Consider the following 22,459-nt stretch of genomic DNA (forward strand, 5'->3'; position numbering starts at 1 on the left):
AAAGAGTGACAGTAGTCATGCTCTTATTCGAAGAAAAATAATGCTGATTTGAAAATTATCTATCATGATCCATGCACTAAGCTAACTGCTTTCAGGCTTAGATCTTTGCTGTGGGTAAGAGCTCAGTCTTTACAAGGTTGAAACTGCTCTTAAGACGTTCTGGTGCAATGATTTTTAAGTGGAGTTCCTGGGATCTTAGCAGGAGAACAACAAAACTGTCTGCTAGAATATTACTTAGATTAAGAATCTGAAAAATTCTTTTCTACTGATGAAGCAGGTTAATTAATTCCTTGTAACATGAATGTAATGCTTTAAGTCACACATAGAACAAAATTTAAAGAATGTACTACAGAAAACACACTTAATGAGATGCAAGATTCTAGATTCTGTATATATTTCTATAGACTACTTGATTAATAGAAACTGAATGTTGAAAATGCAGCAGAGTGCAGCAGTCAAAATAAACAACTTGCAGAGACAATGGACAGACAGTTCAAAGCACAGAGCAGCTGTGAAGTGGTATTAGAGAAATGGACCAAGGTGCTGTCATCTTAGGTGGCCCCTGGAAGCTGACTTCATTCAGGAACAATGTTTTCTCCCAAGGTCTGTGTGGACTCCACTGCATAGGGCCAGCACTTGCTCTCAGAACTGAAGCTTATACCACGCCTGCAGGGGAAATTACTGGCTAAAGCTTCACATGCAAATCTGTATTTCTAATTGACTTTGTAGACACACTTAAAAGTTCTATGGATGCCAAAAATATTAATTACCCTGGAGATTAACATTCTCTACAAATCCCAAAATGGGCAGCAACAGGCTATTCTGCCAGAGTCCCTGGTTGTGCCACCAGGGACACTTCTCAGAGTGAGAAGGGAAACGAGATCTTTTGGCCTCTCTGCTGAGCTCCTGGTAGCACACTGCCCATGCTGCATCTAATTCTCTAACACGGTGCGGACTGGACCTGCACATTCATTTCAGAAGCCACCAGGTCATGACTACTAGACAACAAGAATTCTGGGCAATGGATTAATGAAGGTTATTCCCAGTCTTAAGAGAACAAATCTACATTCTTCTTCCAAAAAATCTGTTGAAACTGAATCAGAAGAAACCAAAACATCAGCTCAATTCAGGATGAATTTTCACAGTTGGAAGTATAAAACCTTGCAAATACCAGGTTTGAATGCAAGCATCAAGACACTTGGCTGAGAATAATTTTTCCAGTAGCTTCCACTCTATATTCAAAGCTAGACTATTTAAAAGCAGAAAAAGATGCTAAAAAACTTGTCTTTTAAAATCATTTAGTAGCACAGACTATTGGAAAAATCTCTGGAGTTTAAGACTGTATTTGTATTTTAGTATGACTACCACACTGTAGAAAGCATAGCAACAGCAAATCAGTTCAACACTTTAACTGGACACAATGCAAGTACATGACTGCAAGAAAATATTGAAGCGAACAGCAACTTCACTTACAACATGCACCACAGCCAATATACATACGCAAACTGTATGCCATGAGGTCCCCTAAGTGTGCTGCATTGAAGAAATGATCCACAGCGTGCAAGAGTGATTCATCTTCTACAGGAAAACTTAAGTCCATGTTCACTAATCTTTGCTTGTATTTAGAGTATTGTATAGACATGCTGAGTGTTTCTATCAATGTGCGTATTCTTTTATGGCATATGGGATTTTTTTTTTTTTTTTTTTAATATTTGACAGAAATAAATGAAGATAAATGCTACAGAGAAGTTGTTAGAAAACTCCCAGTTCCGGGAAAGAAAGAGTTTCGTTAGGAGAGGATGGGATGTCGGAAGAAGACCAGAACCGGAGCCGATTAGAGAAAGACTGATGATTCGATGGAGACTTAGGAGACTTTTCTTTATCCTTGCTTTTGCTTCTCAAAAAGGCAATCTTTTTGCGCTGTGCAGCTAAATTGTTATCACCCAGGTATCCCAAAAAGAAGAAGAAAAAAAAGTAAAAAAAAAAAGCCTTATAAATAAAATTTAAAATGTCTTAACACAGATTAAAGACTACACAAGCAGTAAAAACAGATACGGCTAAACAATGACCAACACCTATAATGGAGGACTGATGAATGCATAGCTGAACATAGCTAACCTGACTCAGGTTAAGTCATAGATTACCACATACACACAATATTTAAGCAAGTCCATTAAGAAATTACTGTTAGAGCATTCAAAATGTTTTCGCTTTATAATATAAAATTAAATTGGTGTACATGTTACTCAGTGATAACACACTCAAATTTCCTGGATGTCTTCTAGGCTTTAGTACCGGTGATCTGCATCTGCACAGAAGTGTGTTTCACACAACATCAAAATAAATGAAGCCCCAGAGACTTTCTGTTATCTCTGGCACTCTACAAGGGCCTTGTTCTGTGGCAACCCAAGCCCAACTTCCCATGCTGAACTTTTGATGCATGTTAAACACTTAACATCTCCTGGAATCATATGGATGATCTTATTCCATAAAACATCTGTTTTTACTTTAAGTGAATAAATGACCTCAAAGAATTAGAATAGAGAAAGGCTTTTTACCCAATCAAAAGGAAACCTTCAGACAGACAGATACTTGCAGTAGTTTATAATAAGAGTTCCACTTTTCTCAGCTGCTCCCCCCTTCTGTTTCCCACCCACCACAGTGGGAAGACAGGAATTTTTATTCAAGTATCAATTTCAAATTTGCTTCTTGAAAAGTATTCCTGGAATACAACAATCTATATATAGAAGCTGACAGAAATTATCTCAATAGAATAAACAAAGCTTGGGACATATATATTGCCTTTAGTAAGGATGAAGAGTATTTATTTTGAGGAACTTTCTTTTAAATTTCCCATAATTAGGAACACCTGATTTACTGTATAAACTAACATAACAGAAAACCATTCCATCTTCCCTACATATGCCTTAGTGTTAAAAAAAAATAATTTCATCATTTAACATTACAAAATTCCTTGTTCAATTCTAAATCAAAACATGGTATTGTCCTCCAAAATCACCAGGTTATGATAAATCAGTTATTTACAATAAATGGGTTATTTGTTCTGCACGTGCACCACCTGCTGGCAGTGGCTGTCAGCCAGCTCATGCCCCTCAAAGAGCAGCCTCTCCTGAACTACACACTATTCCATGATCAAGTTTTAAACTGCTTTGCTACAAAACCCCAGTAAATGAACTATTTGAACCAACTTATTCAGTAACATGCAATACATCTAGGAAAACGAAGGAATTTTACACAGAAGGCGAAGGGGGTAGTAGTAGATAAAAGGAAGAAAGTAAACTAAAACTAAACCCTACCCGTTACCTTCTAGAGTTTACTCAAATTTCTAGTTCAGGGTTTTATGCATACTAAAACTTTTATTGTACTAAAAAAACCAAACCAAACCAAAACCAACTGAACAAAAAAAAAACCCGACCAAAAACCCCAAAACCAAAAAAAAGGACATAAAATATAAAGTGATTGAGCCTTAACATTCTCTATATATTAAATATTTTTTAAATTTTTTCAGGTTATAAATTTGGGCTGGGCATTCCTTACCTTTGTTTGAAGAACCCCCAGGGTTCTCTCTCTCTTCCACAGGGTTTGACCCTTGAGAGGTATTATCCTGAGCCTCAGGTTGGTATTTCAGTTTTTGGGAAGCAGATGGAGAGTTTACCATCTCTGGGGATTCAGAATGCCATGTGGGGCTTTCTGCTGCTGGTTTCAACCGCTCCCTTGGAGTCTCCTTCTTTGGCTTGATTAATTTGACTAAGGCTCTGGCTCCAATCCAGGGGTTTTTCCTGATAAAGCAGGTTTTGTGAATGGAATTCAGAAAATGCTATAAGAAATACTCCCAAAAGAAGTTTACAGCTGTGCTAAAGCCATCAAGCCATCCCACATTCTTATTTTGTTTACTGTCATGATTTGGTTCAAAGAATGTAGCATAAATTTCACAGCACTTGAGATCCATTTCTCTACTAAAGTCAAAATTACTTTTACAGAAATATTTCTTCAGCACGAGAAATGTGAGAAAGACAACTGTTCACTCTGCTAGAAATCTAAACTACACATATGGACCCACGTAAGACATTCTTACAGTGTGAAAAACTCCACTAGAAGAACAGACTAAGGAGGAAAGAAATGAAAGCTGCTTCGAAGCCTCTTTGCTAAGGTTATCAGTCAGAACTAGGTATGGTGGAATTAGCTTGGCTCTTTTTTGTTCTTAACATAATTAAGTCCTTTCTCTCCAACAGAGTGCTTACCCTTGCTTTGAAAGAGCAGCTCTGAAAGCTCCTTTTAAGTCCTTTCTCTCCAACAGAGTGCTTATCCCTTGCTTTGAAAGAGCAGCTCTGAAAGCTCCTAGTGCTGTTTAGTCACCATACTGGGAGCAAAGTGGCTCTTTCCCAATTAATTTTGTTTCAGATTCGTGTATTAATACAGAGGGCCCCGCACGAGGCCCTATATTCCACATTAACACACCCTGCTGCGCTTCAGGGAATAGCTTTCAGAGTAAGAGTGAAGAGACAAGTGGAAATGACACCACCCTTACTTCAGAGGAAGTTTCTGTTATCCCCAGTTACAGAAAGCCCTTTCTTGTCCTCACAGATCTGTACAGCAGAACCAAATCCATGTGGAACTTACTTTTTTGGAGCAGGATCATAGAACTTGTACTGATCCATTATCTTCTCTTCAAGTTTTTCCTTATGTCTCCTTAAGGCATTTAATTTATCACTGTGAGGGGGAAAAGCATATTCCGAATCATCTGTATGAAATTAAGCATAATCAAAAAACTGAAGACCAAAAGCCACCAAGAGAGGAAAGAGACTGAAATACCTTCCTATCCTGAACCTTCAGAATCCCACTGAGTTCATTTACAGTCTGTTTCAAGAGGGCAAATGCAAAAGCCTACCAACCACGCTGGTGGGTGATTTTTGTGCAATAAGTTTGAAAGGTGAAAGAACAACAGTAGATGGTGGTGCTAGATTACTAATATCTCAGGCAGAGTTAGTTTGGTGGGTGTTAAAATTAACTATATCTCTCACTCATTATTTTATTAACCTACACACTGGAAGTTAGCAAATCTTATTTTCATTCAAGTAGTAGGGCAAATGTACCTCCATCACAGAACAGTCAGACACCAGGATAAACAGAGTACATCTGAACTGTATTCAGCCTATTTCAGCAAACAATTTCTTAACACTTCAACCATATAAGCCAGTACTGCTATAAAACTCAACTCAGTAACTCCCACATCATCCTGATGTGCTTAAACTAAAATTCTTGGGATTAAGGACATTTTTTCTTCCTTCTTTCATATCTGTAAGAGAAATTCACTGCAGTGAAAACAGGATTCTTTGTAAAGGCACAGTATCTTTAAACAGGGTATCTCACTTCAGCGTGTCAACCTGTGCATGAAGGACACAGCAACATATGTTGATGTCTGTATCCTTAAAAACAACATGAAAGCAGGTATTTCTTGAAATGCAAATGACAAAACCAAGATGAATATGAATATTTGCTGTTATTCAGGAACCTAAATATAAAATTACTCTCACAAGACTAAATTTGTTGCAACTTGGCTGTTTTCCAAAATCTTAAAAATCTTTCCAAACTTTCCCAAACTCTTCTTCTTTGACAAGTACCACTGGGTTTGGCATCCAATCTTTTCTAACTGAATTTTCCACATAGGTTCATCTGTATTATTTGAAAAGAGCTGCGCTTCCCCAGGTGTTTTGTGAACATCCCTTTGCAGTAAGGAAATGTGAAAACATTTTGTGCTTTCTCCAGTTACACTTATCTCCTACCAAACACCCCCTTTTCTGACAGATATCAAGAAGACCTATCATTCCACTGCCTGCTCTTCTAGCTCTGATGGATGATTTGTATTCTATATTCATCTAGATTACTTTTTTAGGTTTCACAATTGAAATCTCTTTTTTCTTACATGTACTGTTTCTGTTCTTCATGATACTGGTCCTTGCTCTCCATGTTCTGCTCCAGTAACATCTGATTCTGCTGGCTCAGCATCTGAATCTGACTCAGGAGGTGATGGTTTTCTTCTTCCAGATTTCCCTTTAGACGGGACAGGAGCTATTAAACAAGACAAATTAAGCTCTCCTCTGCATCTGGCTTCCCTGGAGTGCACCATAATCAAGGTAACAACAGTAGCATGGCGACCTAAGATACAAACCCATAAACTTCAAACTCTTATGGGTGCATTGTTAGTTTGGCCTTCTATACATAGCATGTCAAAAGCTTCACACAATAAATGTCAGCTCTCGAACTCAAAAGCAGCAGCAGCTGTGTATCTACAGCTACTCACCTCACAGTGGTTATCCAGCTTTGTCAGAGAGATATCCATGGATTGGTGCTGTTCTTTCAGCTCATCATAGCGAGCTTGCCAACGATTCAACTCCAACTGAGAGTTGTTCAAGGAAGTTTTCAGCTCTTTAGTGTGTGAATGCAGCCCTTCATACTCTGCCTTTAGTTGGTTGTGCAAGAAATTCACCCTAAACACGAAGAAGACAGCAGACTTAAGAAGGATGCTTCACAGAAACGACCTCACATTCAAAGACCACACCACATCTGTTTGCAGCTCTCACTAAATCAAACATAGTTCCAAAGAGTAACTCCTAAGGACATTTTTATTCTAAGCATATAATAAAATTTTATTAAGAAGTAGTGATAACATTATAAAAAAATTTCTAATCTACAAAAGAACTGAAAGGAAAATACATGAAAAATGAAACTGCTGTTTCCTCAATATGTGAGAAACACACCACAAATTTCTGAGGCACAAAGTATTTAAGAGCATTTGTATATAAAGGCAGCTCTATCTGGCAAAAAATAAAGAAAACACATTCTTGTTTTTATCCTGATGCATGAAATATGAGCATTTAAGTGTTCTGAAGTGTGAAACGCTGTAGTGTTGTAAGATGATACTGGGGCAGTCTTTTACACTTTTAGGTAAATATAAAAATGTCTACGAATCATGAAGGCATAACATTAAATAACTAAACGAACAGATTAAGTTCTGTATCTGCTGACAGATAAGCCTGGCTCTCTACCAGCCCTGCAATCAACATTATGCGACGTCTTTGTCCCTAAGAAAATGAATTAGGAACAGAAAACTTGAGAATACCTCTGGAGAGCTCTGCACTGTTCTAAAGTACACTTGTACAATCGTAGCTCAACTTAAAATGTGATTTTTAAATATAATTTAACCTGACATTGCTTTAACTTGAAGTGGTCTTGGCCCCTTATTTGTACCAAACAGATTCTCAAAACACCTTCGTAGTAACTAGCAAGGCTAGGGGGAGGTTTTTGGGGGTGGCTCTCAAAAGGGGCTCTGCCATGAGTGAACAGCTACCCACTGATCAAGAGTCTCTAAGACTGCTTTTAGTAACAGAAATGGCAGTTTTCTCTGGGAAGCAGAAAATAAACAATGGTAACTCCTAGAGCTAAAATCATATCGTGTAAAAACCATAAACCAGTTCTCCTCAAGGGAAAAAAAAACCCAGTACCATCTGGGGGGTTGGGCATTTGTAGCTCTGACTAAAGGCAAGTGCTTGGAAACAATTCATTGCAGAAAACCCTTGTGAACTGAACCAACCACATGTGGAAGCTTATTTTGTATGAGCAAAGGTCCCAGGTCTGAAGCACCAAATAACAGTATCGGTTGACAGTATTCATGAAGCTGACAATATTTAATGAGTTAAAATTACCAAATTAACAGTACTGAAATAGAGAAAAAACCACAGACACATTATATGAAGGTACTTCAGAGCTAAAGCAACATATCCATGTTTTGCGTAATTGACTTTTAAATTAAATATATAACAATTTAGCAAAGGAACCATACCTGTCCAGTTCTTCCCTCAGCTTCTGATTTTCCCCAGTGGTTACTGCATTTGATCTTCTCTCTTGTTGCAGAACCTCTCTCTCAGATTTTAAAACTAATTCCAACTCTTCTAATTCTGCTTTGTGTTTCATTAAACTGCTGTATCTGCAAAAGGAGGAATAGCACACCCTCAGCTTTCATTTAAACATTTTTCTTCCTCTGGATTAGGATTTTTAATACGTAATACCCCAATGACCAGAAAGTATTTTTTTTTCCTGCTTGCTTTATTTCATCCACCTTTATGTGGTTAAACTTCTACCAAAGCTGAAGAATTCCACACTATGCATGAAAATTCAACTTAGTATACAAGTCAGCAGAGAAGACTTTAGGGGGAAAAAAAAATAAAAGAAAAAGAAAAGCATTTTTTAAGCAAACTGGAACACAACTGCCAGAATCTTACTTCAATTCCAGATTTTGGTCATTTGGTGAAAGCATGAGATTCTGCAGAGTGCATCAAAACTGCTCCACTAAACCAGAATCCAAATCACAAATAATTGATGGTGGCAAGAGTAAAAAATCTGACTAGAAAGCAGCTCCCAAAAAGCAACAAGAAAGCAGAGCAATGAGCAAGAAATTATTAGGTAACCACCTCATGCATATTAGGTTGCATGTATAGGTAATAGCATCCTGCACATCTACTAATCTCCTGCATATTCCAGACAGATGATGAGTATCAGTGAGTTGACAGCAAAACACCTTTAAGCAGGGGGTGACTCACATGCTCAAGTGGCTCTATTCGTTCACTAGTGAAAAAACCAAGAGCAAAAGTGGTGTTCACATCCGGCCTTCCACTGTTACTTGGTTTATGTAACTTGTGGATAAACCATTCAGGGCAGGGAGATGGGGGGAGAGAGAGGGCTGATGCCATCAACTGTGTCTTTAATTTTGATCTCTGGAATGCTAAAGTAACCGATGTGTGGAACGAGTCCCCTGATACTTGGCACAGGCATGGATTAGGGAGGCTCAGCCTCCCTGAGGTGCTACACCACCTGCATTCAGAAAATGCTGTGAAGAACGAGGTGGATTGAAATCACTTCACAAGGCAGCAAGCTGTTCCCAGATTTTTTTTTCCCTCTGGTGGCTTCTGTCAGAATCTGTGCCCGTACAGATACACCGGCAGAGGCCACTGGGGCCACCGGTGCAATGAATGTCAAAAGTCATCAGCACATTTTTTGGTGACTGTAATATAAGGGTATTGCCCCAAACTATCAGATACATCTGTGTCAGTAATGGAGAAATATTCTTCCAAGCAATTTTAAAACAGAATCTAGGTGGAAGATGCAGCATTGCTTAAAAAGCTAAAGAGAACAAGCATCATCTTTCTGTGACTCTCATGCCAGCAGAGATGAATGCAGAGCACAGTTACTCTGCAGTCAGGAAAACTTCAAACCAAAACCAAAACCAGCAGACAGCACCAAATACACTGACTCCTGCCAACTTCTTTTTCTTTCAGGCTACCATTCCCTTCATCCCAGGGTCAAATTACAGCCTGTCCCAAATTCCAGTCCATTGAAGGGCCACACAGAAAAGTACCTGTCTCCCAGACAAAAGCTGCTTTATGCTATTCATTCCCAGTAACAGCAGTAGAGTTTAATTAACCTTATTTATTTATTTTCTTCCTCTATTCAGGTCTGGGACATTTCAAATTCAATGTCCGTACAACAAATGGAAGAACATGAAAGCAGAGGAAGGTTTCACATCCAGCTCCAAGAAGCATTTTAGACAGACTGTGTGCCAATCCAGAGTCTGAGAAGACAAACTCCTGTTAGTCCTTTGGCAGAGATTCCCATGGCTGTCTCTGAAGAAACTGTGCTGTAAATTCTTTTGCTGTGTCTGTATGATAGGGCTACTCTGTTCATTTTTATCCAAGCCCTCTATATTTTAAAGAGGGCTCCTTAGAGAGAAGCAGAATACTGGTCCAGTGTTACCAGCCAGGCCCAGCACCACAGGCTGCCACATGGAGCCCGAGGTATACCACAGCTGCTCCCCTAGTTGTTAGGTGAAAGGTAAGAAAGAGGAGACTGTCTCAAAAATAGAAATGATTCTTCATGTCCAAAGCCCTAATCCTCAGCCAAAACCTTCTTGTAGTACAGATTCAGCCTGGAGTCTACAATTTGAGCACAATCTGTGCAACCTGACAAGTTCTACCACCAGGGACCAGGTTACCCTTCCTGTAAACTATTCGGCACTCATGGTCATTTCACTTTTTAAAGCATGAGGCTCTTGGACAAAGGGTTTTAAAAAGATTTTCTTATACACGCATATAGAACCTATAACCATTCCTAGGATTGAACAATCACAGTCCTCTTTACTCCCTTTTGGCTTTTATTTTTTCTGCTGCTTTTTGAGGAGAAATACTATGGGTAGGTAATTGTGACTGAGACAACTCTGAAAACACTCAGCTATGGTAGGAAGCGTGGCAAAAGGAACCCAGAAAAATAATTACCAGGCAGCACTGGTAACATAATAATACAGCTCCCTGCAATATGTAATCCTACACAGCAGGGATTCTTTTTCCAATGTCTCTGTAGGATTAGACTTCTCCAGACTAAGCCACAAAGAAATGCTCAGGGATCAGTTAATCAATTGTAGCTAGAAAGTTATTACCTTCTCTTAGTAATATGCAATATGTAAAGCAAATTTTAAAATGCAGCAGAAGCAGCCAACCCTTCTGTGTTCTCTGAGATGGTCAGCCAGACACCACAAAGTCAAAAAACTGTTATTAATGGTAAATGACCCAAACATACCAACCCTCTTTTTCTTGCTAAGCCAAACCCACACATCTGCGGTTCATTGGGTTATGACAGGCCATTTCACTGCAGTAACACACCACCCATTATTAAATCCCCACTGCAGTGTTAATACTGTGCAGACAGAACCAAGAGAGGTTTAACAAAGTTTGCTCAGGTGCAGAAAACATTCTGTGGTTAGAATGCAGCAGAGGTAACTACACAAACCTTGGGGACGTGCTGTTGGACGTGCACAAGCTAACTGAAGTTGCTGTGGATCTTTCTAGACAAGCTGCAGTCATAGGTTTGTGTGGAAGTGTAATCCTGCCTTAAGCAACAGAACTATGATTACAGTACTGTCACCAGCTGAGGAAAACCAAACACCTTGGAGTTCTGATGAGCAAAACCCATCTCTTAAACACCACACAAGAGAACACCTTGGCTGCACTAAGCTGCTCTGGTGAAAATTTAGCAGGCGGTGCATTCTAGCTGAATTTGAAAGTGAAATATTCCATCTTAGCAGTTAAATACTTTAGTTAAAAAGAAGAGGTATAAGAGAACTTTTCTTATGCTAGTCTTTCTCCCTTCTGCTCCCTCAGCAGCACATGATGGAGGGAGAACAAAACATGCACTAAAAAAGCGGCTTGTGGCTTTTTTCCTGACAGCCAAATGGGCTCCTTGGACAAATCACCTTGGTAAGTATCTTTTAAGACTGATCTGCTGAGGAGGATACTGCACTCTTAAAACTGCCAAACTCAACCTGTTTTGAATATAGAGAAGGCCACCACCTGCTCCCCTGCAACACCTCTCACTAGGAATCACATGTCAGAAACAGAGTCCAAACTGTTAATGATTACACTGGATATCTGAGCACTTACCTCTCTAGGTAACCTATTCTTTGAAAAACACTTTTTCCTTAGGCTAGAGCTGCTTAGTATTTGGTACTCATCAAGCAAAGAAAGAATACAGCAAACCGCCTTAACAGACTGCAGTGTAGTAATCTCAAGCAAAGCCTGAACCAATGAGAACCATTAATCAGTCTGAGAGAGACTTGGTAAGTAGGAACAGCGTCTGTGTAATCACTTACAGCTCATTTAGTCAACAGCCAAGCAGCTGTCCTGTCACACAGCCCCAGTGGATATTTTAATCACAATAAGTTTATTTCTGTACTTTATAAGAATCTACCGCACATTATTTGCCAGCTCCTTAATCTTTGAGAAGAAAAGTTTAGCACCAGTTTTCAGTCTAGCATCAAGGATCACCACTGAGTTGCTCTGAACCCAATTAATGATCTTGCACAGAAATTAAACTTAAATACAAGTGATTTGAGGAAAATCACTGAAATGCAAAAGAGAAGTTTGAGAGGTAGGCAGGAGCAGCATTTTTTGTAGTAATACACCATGTATATTGTTCAACCCACGCACAACTGTCAGAAAACAACAGTGACTAGAGACTAAACAATTAACAGTTTACTGATTTCCTAATTCAACTGAAAGGCCTGAAGCAAAAGCTTTAGATTATGAGAACTACAAGAAAATTAATAATACATCACTATCTGATAGGTCAATACAGCTTCCTTCGGAGAGCCTCCTTTGACATGACATGGATGCCACAAAGTTCAATTATTGAAATTTCTCAAGATACACACCAGGCACGTACAGGTAACTACCTGGGTGACCTGCAGACTTCATCGTTAGAACAGAGACCTCACACAGTAGAACTGGAGAATGTTTTTAAGGCTGTAGGTTGTTACAGCGCAAATTCTTAAATGTAGTGGAAGCATTTAAGCTACTTCTGACAAAGCATCCCCAAGATCCAAGCCACTGTTTGCTAAATATTACCAGAGTTAACTCTGTTCTGACACCTTTAGAGATCTGAAATCTAGATGAAAATACTTGGAAAACTCCAATGTCCCAATGACAACAAGAATGACTAGGCACTTTTTCAGGGCAACAACTTCGTAACTTCTATTTGCAATTGGAGACAACATTTAAGGCTAAAATTCTAACATGGCCACATTCTGGCTACACTATACTCCTGAGCAGTGAGCGTACCTCTCACCCAGACCTTTGTGCTCCAGATCCAGGGTTTTGTGTAATGTTTTCAGGCAGCTGTGCTGATTTATTAGCCTTTCATACTCTGCAGACTGCCGTTCATGCAGTGAAGCAAGGTGTTCATGGTCCTGAAGCAATGACTCATACTCAGCTTTCAGCTGCTCCTTCTGTTTCAGTAGATTTTCATTCTCATTCTCCTTGGCTGTCTGCTGATTTTGGAGTAAAGTGTTCTGGGCCATCAGTGAAGCACTCTGAGAGCTGAGAGTTGAATTTTCTACCTAAAGTTTCTCAAATAGAAAGTAAATATTACTTATTCACCTCCACTGGTAGATACAACAAACATTTTGTAGCAGCTTACATCAATATAGAGTTATTCAAGAATAAAGTCACTGCCTTGTAGACTTAAGGCATCTATGTACAATTTGGCATAATTTTGGTATTACCACTGCTAGTATGCACCCCATAAAGCCATGCTATAAGTAGTATGAAAATTATCCCGATGACCTCCAAACTGAAAAAACACAGTTTTACCAGAAGCTCTTGAGCCCGAAGACTGAGATGATCTGGAATACTCGCAACTCAATTGCATCTCTGACAATCATGATCAAAGTCAAAAGTTACCCCACAGTTGTGTACACGTAACGAAGCTTAAGTTCACCCAAACTCAAAAATATTAACTGCATCACTGTGTCCGTGGACAATACTCCTAACACTGTGTATGTGAGCAGTACTCATAACAAGTCTGGTTTCAGTAGAGAGATGGTGTATTGATTTTATATGTTGCTAATATAAGTCAATTACAGGTGAGAAATAATTAAAGAGAACCAAAACACCCATCTCTGAACAGGTAAGAGGAAAAGCTTGAGAAGTGAAAGTCATAGACTTTCCATTCCAATCCAATGCTGTCCTTTGAAACTGGTCTTTCTCAAACTAAGTTTATTTTTTTTAAATTCAAATACTTTTTATGAGTATCTTTTCCACTCGCAACTTTGACATTTTGTCTGAAAGCCTGAAAACTGTGATTGGAACTCATTGCTACAATACCTACGAGGAGCTGACTTGTGTCCTCTTTTCATTTCTTCCAAGCTCTTTCACAGGCATAGCATTAACAGAAAAAAGCAAAGAGCAAAGTTTTTTTTTATTTCAGAAGTGTAGCTTATGGAATAACACATCTGGATTTTGCTGTATTGATTTTAACAAATTCTCTCTAACTAACCACCTTCTTGCTGAAGGTAGCTACCAGACATTAGCTACAGAGCCAACTTCCCTTCTAGCTTAGAGAAATTCAGACCTCAAACTAAGCTCCACCTTCTGGACCTCATCTTTACATCACTGCATCAGCCTACCAACACAAACGTTTTACTATTAGCTGTCATCTTCTCCACACTACTGTAATCAAATCCAACCTCCTGGCACAGAGGCACAAGGCTGCCCTGACCTGGAGTTTGGCTGTCTGCGTCTGCAGGGCAGTGTTGTGCTCCTGAAGGAAGACGTTTTGCTTCTGTAGTGTCAGGATCTGATTGTTGAAGGAGACATTCTGTGTTTCCAAATGCTTTAGCTGTTCCTTAAGCAGCTGCTTCTCAGTATGCAGGGCTGCATTCTGAAAGAGAGATGGCATTGAAGGGGTGACAGGAAGAAAAGAAACAGCTGTCCTGATCATCTGGAGTCCTATCAAAGATGAGAACCAATTAGTGATGATCATCCTGCAACAAAGGCATAAAACAAACTCTTCCCAGCATTAAATGAAGGTAGGACGGGTGTTACACATTAATCCCTGCAAAGATGGGACAAGACGGACACAAGACACATGAAGCACTTAAGTCCCATGTAGTCCTAAGAGACATCCAAGAAATTTGGTAGACTTGGGTGCTCCAGAAAACCTACCAGATTCCTTTAAGCTCAAAAATCCAGTTTCCAGCAACCCACTCATGAGCACAAGAGAAGTCTATGAGCTAAGAGGAAATAGAAGAAGGCTTACATTCCTTTCCAGTTCAATTGCCCTGTCCTTCAGTTTCAGAAGCTCTGTGGTAGCTTCTTGGTGCCCCGTTTCCAATTTCTCATTCATTTGCTGGTTGGGAATGAGCTTCTCTGCTGAATTCCTCAGTGACTTCTGAGCACACTGTCCATCCTGCTGAGTCTGCTTAAGTGCATCGAAGTCCTTCTTCACCTACACAGTCAACAAGCAACTTCAGCACTGAGGGAACTGGGATTATGCATTAATAATGATGGGATATGTCACTCCTCTCTTGCTCTGTACAGACTTTCAGAGATTCAACAACCATTACCCCACTTCACAGACAGGGTAGCTGAGACACAGACAGGTGGAAGATTCCACGTCTCTTGGCCTCCAGTCAGGGGTCTTTTGACCCAAGCTCACTGTCACCTAACAAACAGGCTGTTCCTAGGTGAGATGTTTCAACTGCAGTCTTCTTCAGCCTATGTTTCCACTAAACAAGGCAGAAAAACACAGCCATGCCAATAAAAAAAACATGGGAAAACAGATCTAAAAAGAGCAATTATCCAATAGCACCCTTGCTGATGTGCCCCTAGAACAAAATTTTTTAATGAATTTTGTTTCGTTATATAGAAAGGGACAAAAAAAAAAGGCAGTCCAATGGAAAAAAGTTCTTTGGAATGATGTGTATAGAAAGGGGCAGAGAGAAGAGACAACCTGTTCTTCAAAAAAAATCAAACCTCAAACCAAAGAATCTCTGAACATGTGAACACATTTACGTGTTCAGAACTACACTGTGAAAAGTTAAAATTCACTTAAGCTCTTACCATATTTAGATCATTCTGTAACTGCTGGTTCAAGTTCAGAAAGTCTTTCACTTGCGCTTCCAGCATTGCAATCTTTTCCTCTTTCACAGCTAGTGTTGATTTTAGTGCTGATTCAGTTTTGCTTTCCAGAACCTTGTATTTTCTGAAAAATATGATAATAGCTTTCCAGTGTATGCCACTAGGATACGAGCCACCATCTAAATAGAAGACTTCACCTTCACCCATTCCCAATCTCACTACATGTTAAATTGTATGTGCTTGCTTCTTCAGGAAAATGATTTCCTCTAGTGTTGCAGATTGCTACTGATATATTATAGCTGGGGAACTCACTTACGGAAAATCCAATCAATTGTAATAGAGGTTAACACCAGCATGGTTCTACAGAAGTATGAAAGAGTTATATAACTTGAAAGAAAATAAGTTTTTCTCTTTTTCCCATAATTACACTACAGAAATTTCTTCTCATGGCTCTTTCGTACATTCGTGACAAGAAGGAAAATCCACAGACTAAAGACTCCTACAAGATGGGTATGTTTCTCTAAGTAGGTCTTACCAAGAAGCCAATATACACACAGGTTGTTGGGATTTTCTTTGTTCATTACTATAGGACTTACAAAGGAATTCCTTGCCATCAGATGTTTCTTAGGCAATATCTATGTTTATACTAACAGGTATCGGGATCACCAATTACATGAAGTAATGACAGACACTGTTTAATAGACACTATCCTTACTTGTTAAAGAGATCATGAAGAGAAGTACACACTGAAATAGCTACCCAACTACTCTGCTGGGGAGCACAGAGGAACTGTAGTAACACTGCTAGCATGGAGGTAGAAAATTGCATTTCCTCCTTCCACCCAAAAAATGTTTTGCAAAACTTACAGTATGCTGCCAAGCTTGCCTCAGAAAAATGTGATTTATCTCCAAACTTGTTAAGGGTAATGGCAAGGAGACAGATGAGAACCAAAAAGAAAGGCAAAGGGCTTCAGTTAGGCTGAGTCAAAAGAATGACTAGAAGAGCTCAGTTTTCTTACGTGTCATCATTTCCATTATCATCCCCCAGCAGCAGCTCTTTGTTCAATCCCATCTTCTCCAGTTCCTGGCTCAGTTTATCCAGCTCACTAGACAACTTCTGACTCTTCAGCTTCTCCAGGACCAAATCCTGAAAGAAGCATTAACATGACTAGTTGCTATGCAAAGGGTGGTGATAATTATCCAGCACTACACATTTCTTTTAAGAGTACTGAAAAAATCACTGGATAAAATCCTAGTTTCAAGTAGGTCAGCTAAAATTCTTCATCAGTGACAGCTGAGTGCAGAATTAAACTGACTGCTTTTATTTATAGGTCACTTGAAATAAATCTGCAGAATGCTTCTTTTGGCCTTTGCCTCACTCACTGTACTGAACGACTTCTGCCAACACTGGCTTTGTGCCTGCCTACCAAACGAAGGAATGTGAGGACCAGGAGACACCACCCCATCTCTGTGCCACACAGGGATGTGTGCAGGCCAGGGGACCAGCAGAGGGAGTTCCCACCTCTCAGCTAGGACAAAAAGCCCTGCCAGCACTGGCATACATAGAGAGGAGCAACAGGACCTCAGTATGGAAGTCTTCTGAGGTATTATGGCTATGATGTTATTAGCAAGGGACTTGGTAACAGGCTCAGTAGTGAATAATGCACTGAGTTTCTGACATACGGTAAATTAATGCCCAAAATTTAAAAAGTGTATTATTGTAGCATAAGAGACAAGACAGCTTTGGACTTGTGACTTTGCTCGCTTATTCTGGTATCTACTAATGCAGCCTGGTTTCATTTAGGTTTCTTTGGGAAGAAACTAAAGCAGAACCCAGCAAGGAAGTCACACAAGGAGAAGACCTGACAGCATTGTACCAGAAGGTATATTGGGACAATGCTTTGCTGTTATGCCAGTAAAGTGGTCTGTGTGGAAACGGCCTCGAAAGACAGCCTGCGTTTCTAAAAAGCACAAATTACTTTTGGTGCATGGCTAAGTGTGAAGATCCCTACCATTCAAAATTCTCTGAAATACAAAGGCACCATAGAGATCTACATTGCTCATGTTTCTGCTAAAAGTTTTCTTAAACAACACATGAAGAAAGAACAAAAATGCTACTGAAGCACTTTAAGTAAAAAAAAAAAAACAAAACAAAACCAAACTACCCTGAATATCAAATAGAAGCAAGAATAAAATTTTAGAAAAATATTTTGTTAAACTCTAGGTATTCAAGAGTCCTCTGATATCACAAATGTAGCCATGAATTCATTCACATGGCAAGGGAAAAAAATGTATGGGTAAGGCCAGTGCCAGTCCAGTGGTCTGTAAAAAAGGGTCCCTTCAACATAAAACAGCAGGATCTATAGAAAGTAACTAAGGAAAAGAAGATGGGCTGCTGTATGGAGGTCTGCGCCACTGGAAAATCTGCAGAAGTCTGAGAATGAAAAGATTAAAAAGGAGCCTTCTCAGAAATTATATTATTTTATTTATTTTTAAGGAAAGTTGGACAGAAACACAACTTGGGATTGTGTCAAGTGTTTCTGACAGACTTTATTTCTCCTCCTCAAAATTACACTAATGCTTCAAAAATTGAAATAAAACTGAACGTTAAAGTAAGTGATTGCCTACTGTATTAGTCTTGCTAAACTTACTTATTTCACTGAGCTACTGCAGCACGACCCTTTTTCCTTTTAATTTCACAGGAAATCTTGTTTCTGGCAGGACAACAGCAGCTGGGACAGGCAATGAGAGCAAGTTGCAATAACCTGAATCTGCTCATAGGCCACTTATAAGAGTGCCAGGTTCTGGCACACACATCCTCTGATTGCCAAAGTCCCAATGCTTGGTGCAGGGAGAGATCACTGCTGCTTAGCATGCTCTCACTCAGCAGGGAAGCATGTGGGGAAAGATGCTGTATGTAAGGTAGCTGTAAAGCCAAATCTTGGTGCAGCTCTTATTGAAAGGTTTAGGTTGGTCATCTGGGATGGTTTTGTCTCTTTCAGAACAGGGATGCCAATGTGTCCTCAGCAAGTGCTAGAAATTTCTAGACCTGAGAGTCAATCTCCCCTGCTGGAGCTCTTACGTTAGCAAACAATTTTGTGGTCACAGTCAGAGAAAGTATCAAAGTCAGAGAAAGTATCAAAGGCACCACATGAGAGCTGTTTTAAAATTTTATTCTGCATGGAGAAAGACATAATTTTGAGACTCTGTATTGTGGACACAAAGTGGAGTACTGCACAGCTGCACCAAGTGCAGTTTTTGGTATGTTCCACTTTCCAGGAACAGTTGTTAAGGCTGTGAAGATCTCCTGTGGGACAGATATCTCCCTTTAGTACTTCACTGAGCTTAAAAAAAAAATAGCAGCATACAACCCAGTAGAATTATTTTGCTTACCTCTCTCAATGTAGCTAGTGTTCCCTTATCAATTGTAACTTGCTTTAGGAGGTCTTTATTGTCCTTTTCAAACTCTTTCAGTTTATTAGATGAATCTCTGAATCGAGCAATTTCCTTTTCTAGTGTCTTGTTTTCCTTCTCAGCAACTGCCAACTTTTCTTTATTGTCATCCAAAGTAGCATCTCTCCACTCCAATTGCTGCCAAAGCCGTTTTGTTTCTTTCTCTAGCATTTTTTTGTCTTTTTCTAGCTGAGACATTTCTTGTTCTAGGGATTTGTTTTCCTTTTCTAACCTCTCTAGCTGTTTGGCAGAAACCTTTAGCTCTTCAAGGTTCCTCTGGAGGACCTGATTTTCACTCTCCATTCCTTGAACTTCTTTTTCTAATTCCTGGATCTTTTTACTGCTGTTCTCCACCATTTGCTGAAGTCTCTGGTTTTCAGAGTTGACGCTCTGATAGATTAGCTCCAGCCTCTCTGATTTCTTGTTCACTGCTTTTAACATTTCCACATTCTTTCGTAAGTCCTCTTTCTCCCTCTCCAAATCTTTATTTTCTGCTTCTATTTGTGCCATTTTTGTGCTGGTAAATCTCATGGTCTCTACCACTCTTCTAAGCTCCAGATTTTCTTCATCCAATTGCTTGTTGTCCCTTTCCAGGTCACCAAGCCGGATGGAAATATTTTGTAATGTGTCCAAGGATTTTCTTAGTTTCCTATTTTCCACTTCCAGATCGCCATTCTCTTGCTCAAGAACTTCCACTTTTTCTGTCACTATTTTCATCACTGCTGCCTTTTTTGTGAGCTGCTCATTCTCCCTCTCCAGTCGGTGGAGCTCTTTTTCCATTTCTTCCACCCTTTCCACTTTTTCTCTAACCTGGTCAAAATCCTTTTGCAATTGTTTCTTCTCAAATTCCAGCTTGCTCAGTTTGCTACTAGTCTCGGTAACTGTTTCATGAAGGATTTTGTTCTCTTTTTCGATATCCTTCACTCTTGCCTCGCTGCTCACTTGTGATCTTTGTCTCAGGGATAAGACAACTTGATTAAGGTGATCATTTTCTTGTTTAAGGTCCTTTATCTACATAAACAGTTGTGCAAATGTTATTCATCTACTTTACAAGTGCAATACAAATTAGCCCTAAAGCAGACAGATGATTGTTAACAAAATCATATCCATTTAATCCAAGATAAATTTCTCAGCAAATTACTGAATATAACCAAGAACCCAAACTATTGAAAAAAATTGTTACCTCTGGTAAGCCACGATTTTAATAAATTAAAAAGTGTGCGCTACATTCCTGCCACCATCCAAGAAGGCTGAGGCAGAAGGAGAAAGTAAAAAGAGGACCTTCAGAGAACACCTTGGAGAAGATGCTTTGCTACAAATAATTCCTAATAGAGGGTATATTTCTGTCTAGGTTTAGTCTAAGATAGTCTTAAGTCCCAAAGTCCTCATCTTTAGGATCTGAAGACTGAAATTATCTCTGATAAGGTGTCAGGAATCTCAGAATGCTTGAAAATGTAGAGCAGTTACAGATGTCATTAAAGAGACACTTCCTGTAAGGACAGTACACTTATCCCACTGGTCAAATTTCAGCTGATGCAATTGCAATTTAGACTGCAATTTGCATTTGATTCTTATATTAGACAACATCCACACAAATCAAAAGGGCCTAGACCTGAAAAAATCACAAACTGCTCTTTTTGACAACTGAGAATATATCCTGTTTTACTTCCTGCCCTACCTTCAAACCATGCATTAATTCCTGCCACAAAGCATCTGTATTTGTTCTAACTGAAATGCAAGACTTTGTTGGTAAAGTGCAGTTTCCCAGGGAGAAGTATGGGTAAAAATCCTTCAAGATTACAAGAACTACACAAAAATAAGATGTTTTGCTATTTAATTTTTGCCTCACAGAAACTTATAAATTTTCATACAGGTTGAGAATATTTAGACCAGTCTCTAATGATCTTTGTCTGTACTTTTTTCATTTGTCAGATTAGTACAGATGATATGATACTTGCACAAACCTGTAACAAGAGAATTTCTAGGCATTGCACATGAACTGCACAGTGGTAAAAGCTGAAGGGCCATTAAAATGTCAATCCAGAAGACATAAATACTTTCTCAGCATGTCTTTAAAATAGTGCAAAAAGGCTGGCTGAAGGACCTCAACCAAACCAATCACGCCATACAGGTGGAAAAAGACCAATCTTCAGCAATAAAATGGGGATTTATCTGCACATCCTAAAACCAGATGGTATTCCATTTAGTAAAATCCAAGGGCTTTTTTCCCTCAAGGGGGAATGTCTGTTCCTATAACAGCCAGAAGATCCCCTTATGGTAACAAGAGCAGAAATCAGCAAAACATGCTGGGCTTCTATACTTGAAGAAGCTTTTAACCTAGATTTGAACAAGTTCAACCTGCACTTAATAGCTCTCAAATTGCCTTATCTCCCTGAGAGAACCAGATGCTCTAAATGGCATCACTGAATTACCATTACTGAGCACACGTTGTTATATTACATTTGAGAAGTTTTCACCTGTCTGTCTTTGTCAGCTTTTAGAGTCTCCATGACAACTTGTAGCTGCTCTTTATCTTTTATCAGCTCCTCACTCAAGGTTTCCAAGTCTTGATTGCTTTGCTTCTCTTTTTCAATTTGATTTTGCAACTTCTCAATCTGTATGGAGAGAACACACCAAAACACATCAGCCACAGCTTGACACAAGGACTGTTTGCACTTTAAGTCATTTTGAAGACCAGAGAGAAATGAGATGGGGACTATGGCTGAAAGATTAAATCCTTCTCTTCTGCAGTTGCCAATCTCAGAGGAGGAAATGGACTGTTTTTCTCACAGTGCCAAGAATCTTCTTCATGCCATTTATGATCAGAGCATATAAGGCACAGCAGTAAGAAATGCTTAGTTCACCTGCCTGCTGAATGCCCTGTTGTGCTCCTGCCAAAAGTGATTAAGTTTCTCCCCTTCTAAGTGATTAAGGTGCTCCTCTTCCTGGGGAACTTGCCTCCTCCTAGCCACTCCATCACTGATGGTCTTACTCTACCACTGAATGCAGACAAAGTTATTAAGACACTTCAGTGAGCAACAACACTAAAAAAACCAAAACACCAACCTAAAACAGGAACAGAGGAAAAACACTAAAGCACTGGAGTGAGCAAGTTTAAATTCCCACTCCCTGTGCTCTGTTGGCCCTCTTTTCCCCAGTAGGTGACAAGGCTGCATTTGAAAGATTTGTGAATAAGGCTCCAGTCCTACAACAAACAAAAGTTTTCTTACTTATTCCTTTTGAAGTCATACTTGTAATGCATGAAGAACAGAAAAGCAGTAGTTCTTCAGTATTTAGAACCAAGAGGTTCTGGGAACTATACTCCCCAAGTCAGGAAATATTTATTCCTTTCTAAGCTTGCAAAGTACTGTGAGCACCTACAGCTCTGCACAAGTATCAGCTCATTTTTGTCTTGGTATTATCAACTCTGCCAACAGTGAAAATGTCAATGAAAGGGGTATTAAACCTAATTCTTACAAGTGGGAAATAGCTGGAGGCTGGGCTCTGCCTGTGTCAACATGTGCC

The 22,459-nt window shown here is 39.4% G+C and overlaps 1 protein-coding gene across 1 annotated transcript in view; it reads right to left on the bottom strand.

Moving 5' to 3' along the window:
- The window catches only part of CCDC88C (coiled-coil domain containing 88C), a 92,575-nt gene that overhangs the window by 7,923 nt on the left and 62,193 nt on the right, over positions 1–22,459 (bottom strand). The window contains exons 12-23 of the mRNA XM_017729012.1: positions 21,412–21,549; positions 18,875–19,945; positions 16,501–16,628; positions 15,465–15,606; positions 14,662–14,850; positions 14,122–14,283; positions 12,684–12,961; positions 7,862–8,005; positions 6,323–6,509; positions 5,945–6,090; positions 4,642–4,731; positions 3,559–3,800 (exon numbers count right to left, since the gene is read on the bottom strand). Coding sequence (XP_017584501.1) covers positions 3,559–3,800; positions 4,642–4,731; positions 5,945–6,090; positions 6,323–6,509; positions 7,862–8,005; positions 12,684–12,961; positions 14,122–14,283; positions 14,662–14,850; positions 15,465–15,606; positions 16,501–16,628; positions 18,875–19,945; positions 21,412–21,549 — 2,917 coding nt within the window. The remainder of the gene's footprint in view (positions 1–3,558; positions 3,801–4,641; positions 4,732–5,944; positions 6,091–6,322; positions 6,510–7,861; positions 8,006–12,683; positions 12,962–14,121; positions 14,284–14,661; positions 14,851–15,464; positions 15,607–16,500; positions 16,629–18,874; positions 19,946–21,411; positions 21,550–22,459) is intronic.

This window comes from Corvus brachyrhynchos, unplaced genomic scaffold (assembly GCF_000691975.1).
Source record: "Corvus brachyrhynchos isolate BGI_N302 unplaced genomic scaffold, ASM69197v1 scaffold1, whole genome shotgun sequence".
Classification (NCBI taxonomy): Eukaryota; Metazoa; Chordata; class Aves; order Passeriformes; family Corvidae; genus Corvus; species Corvus brachyrhynchos.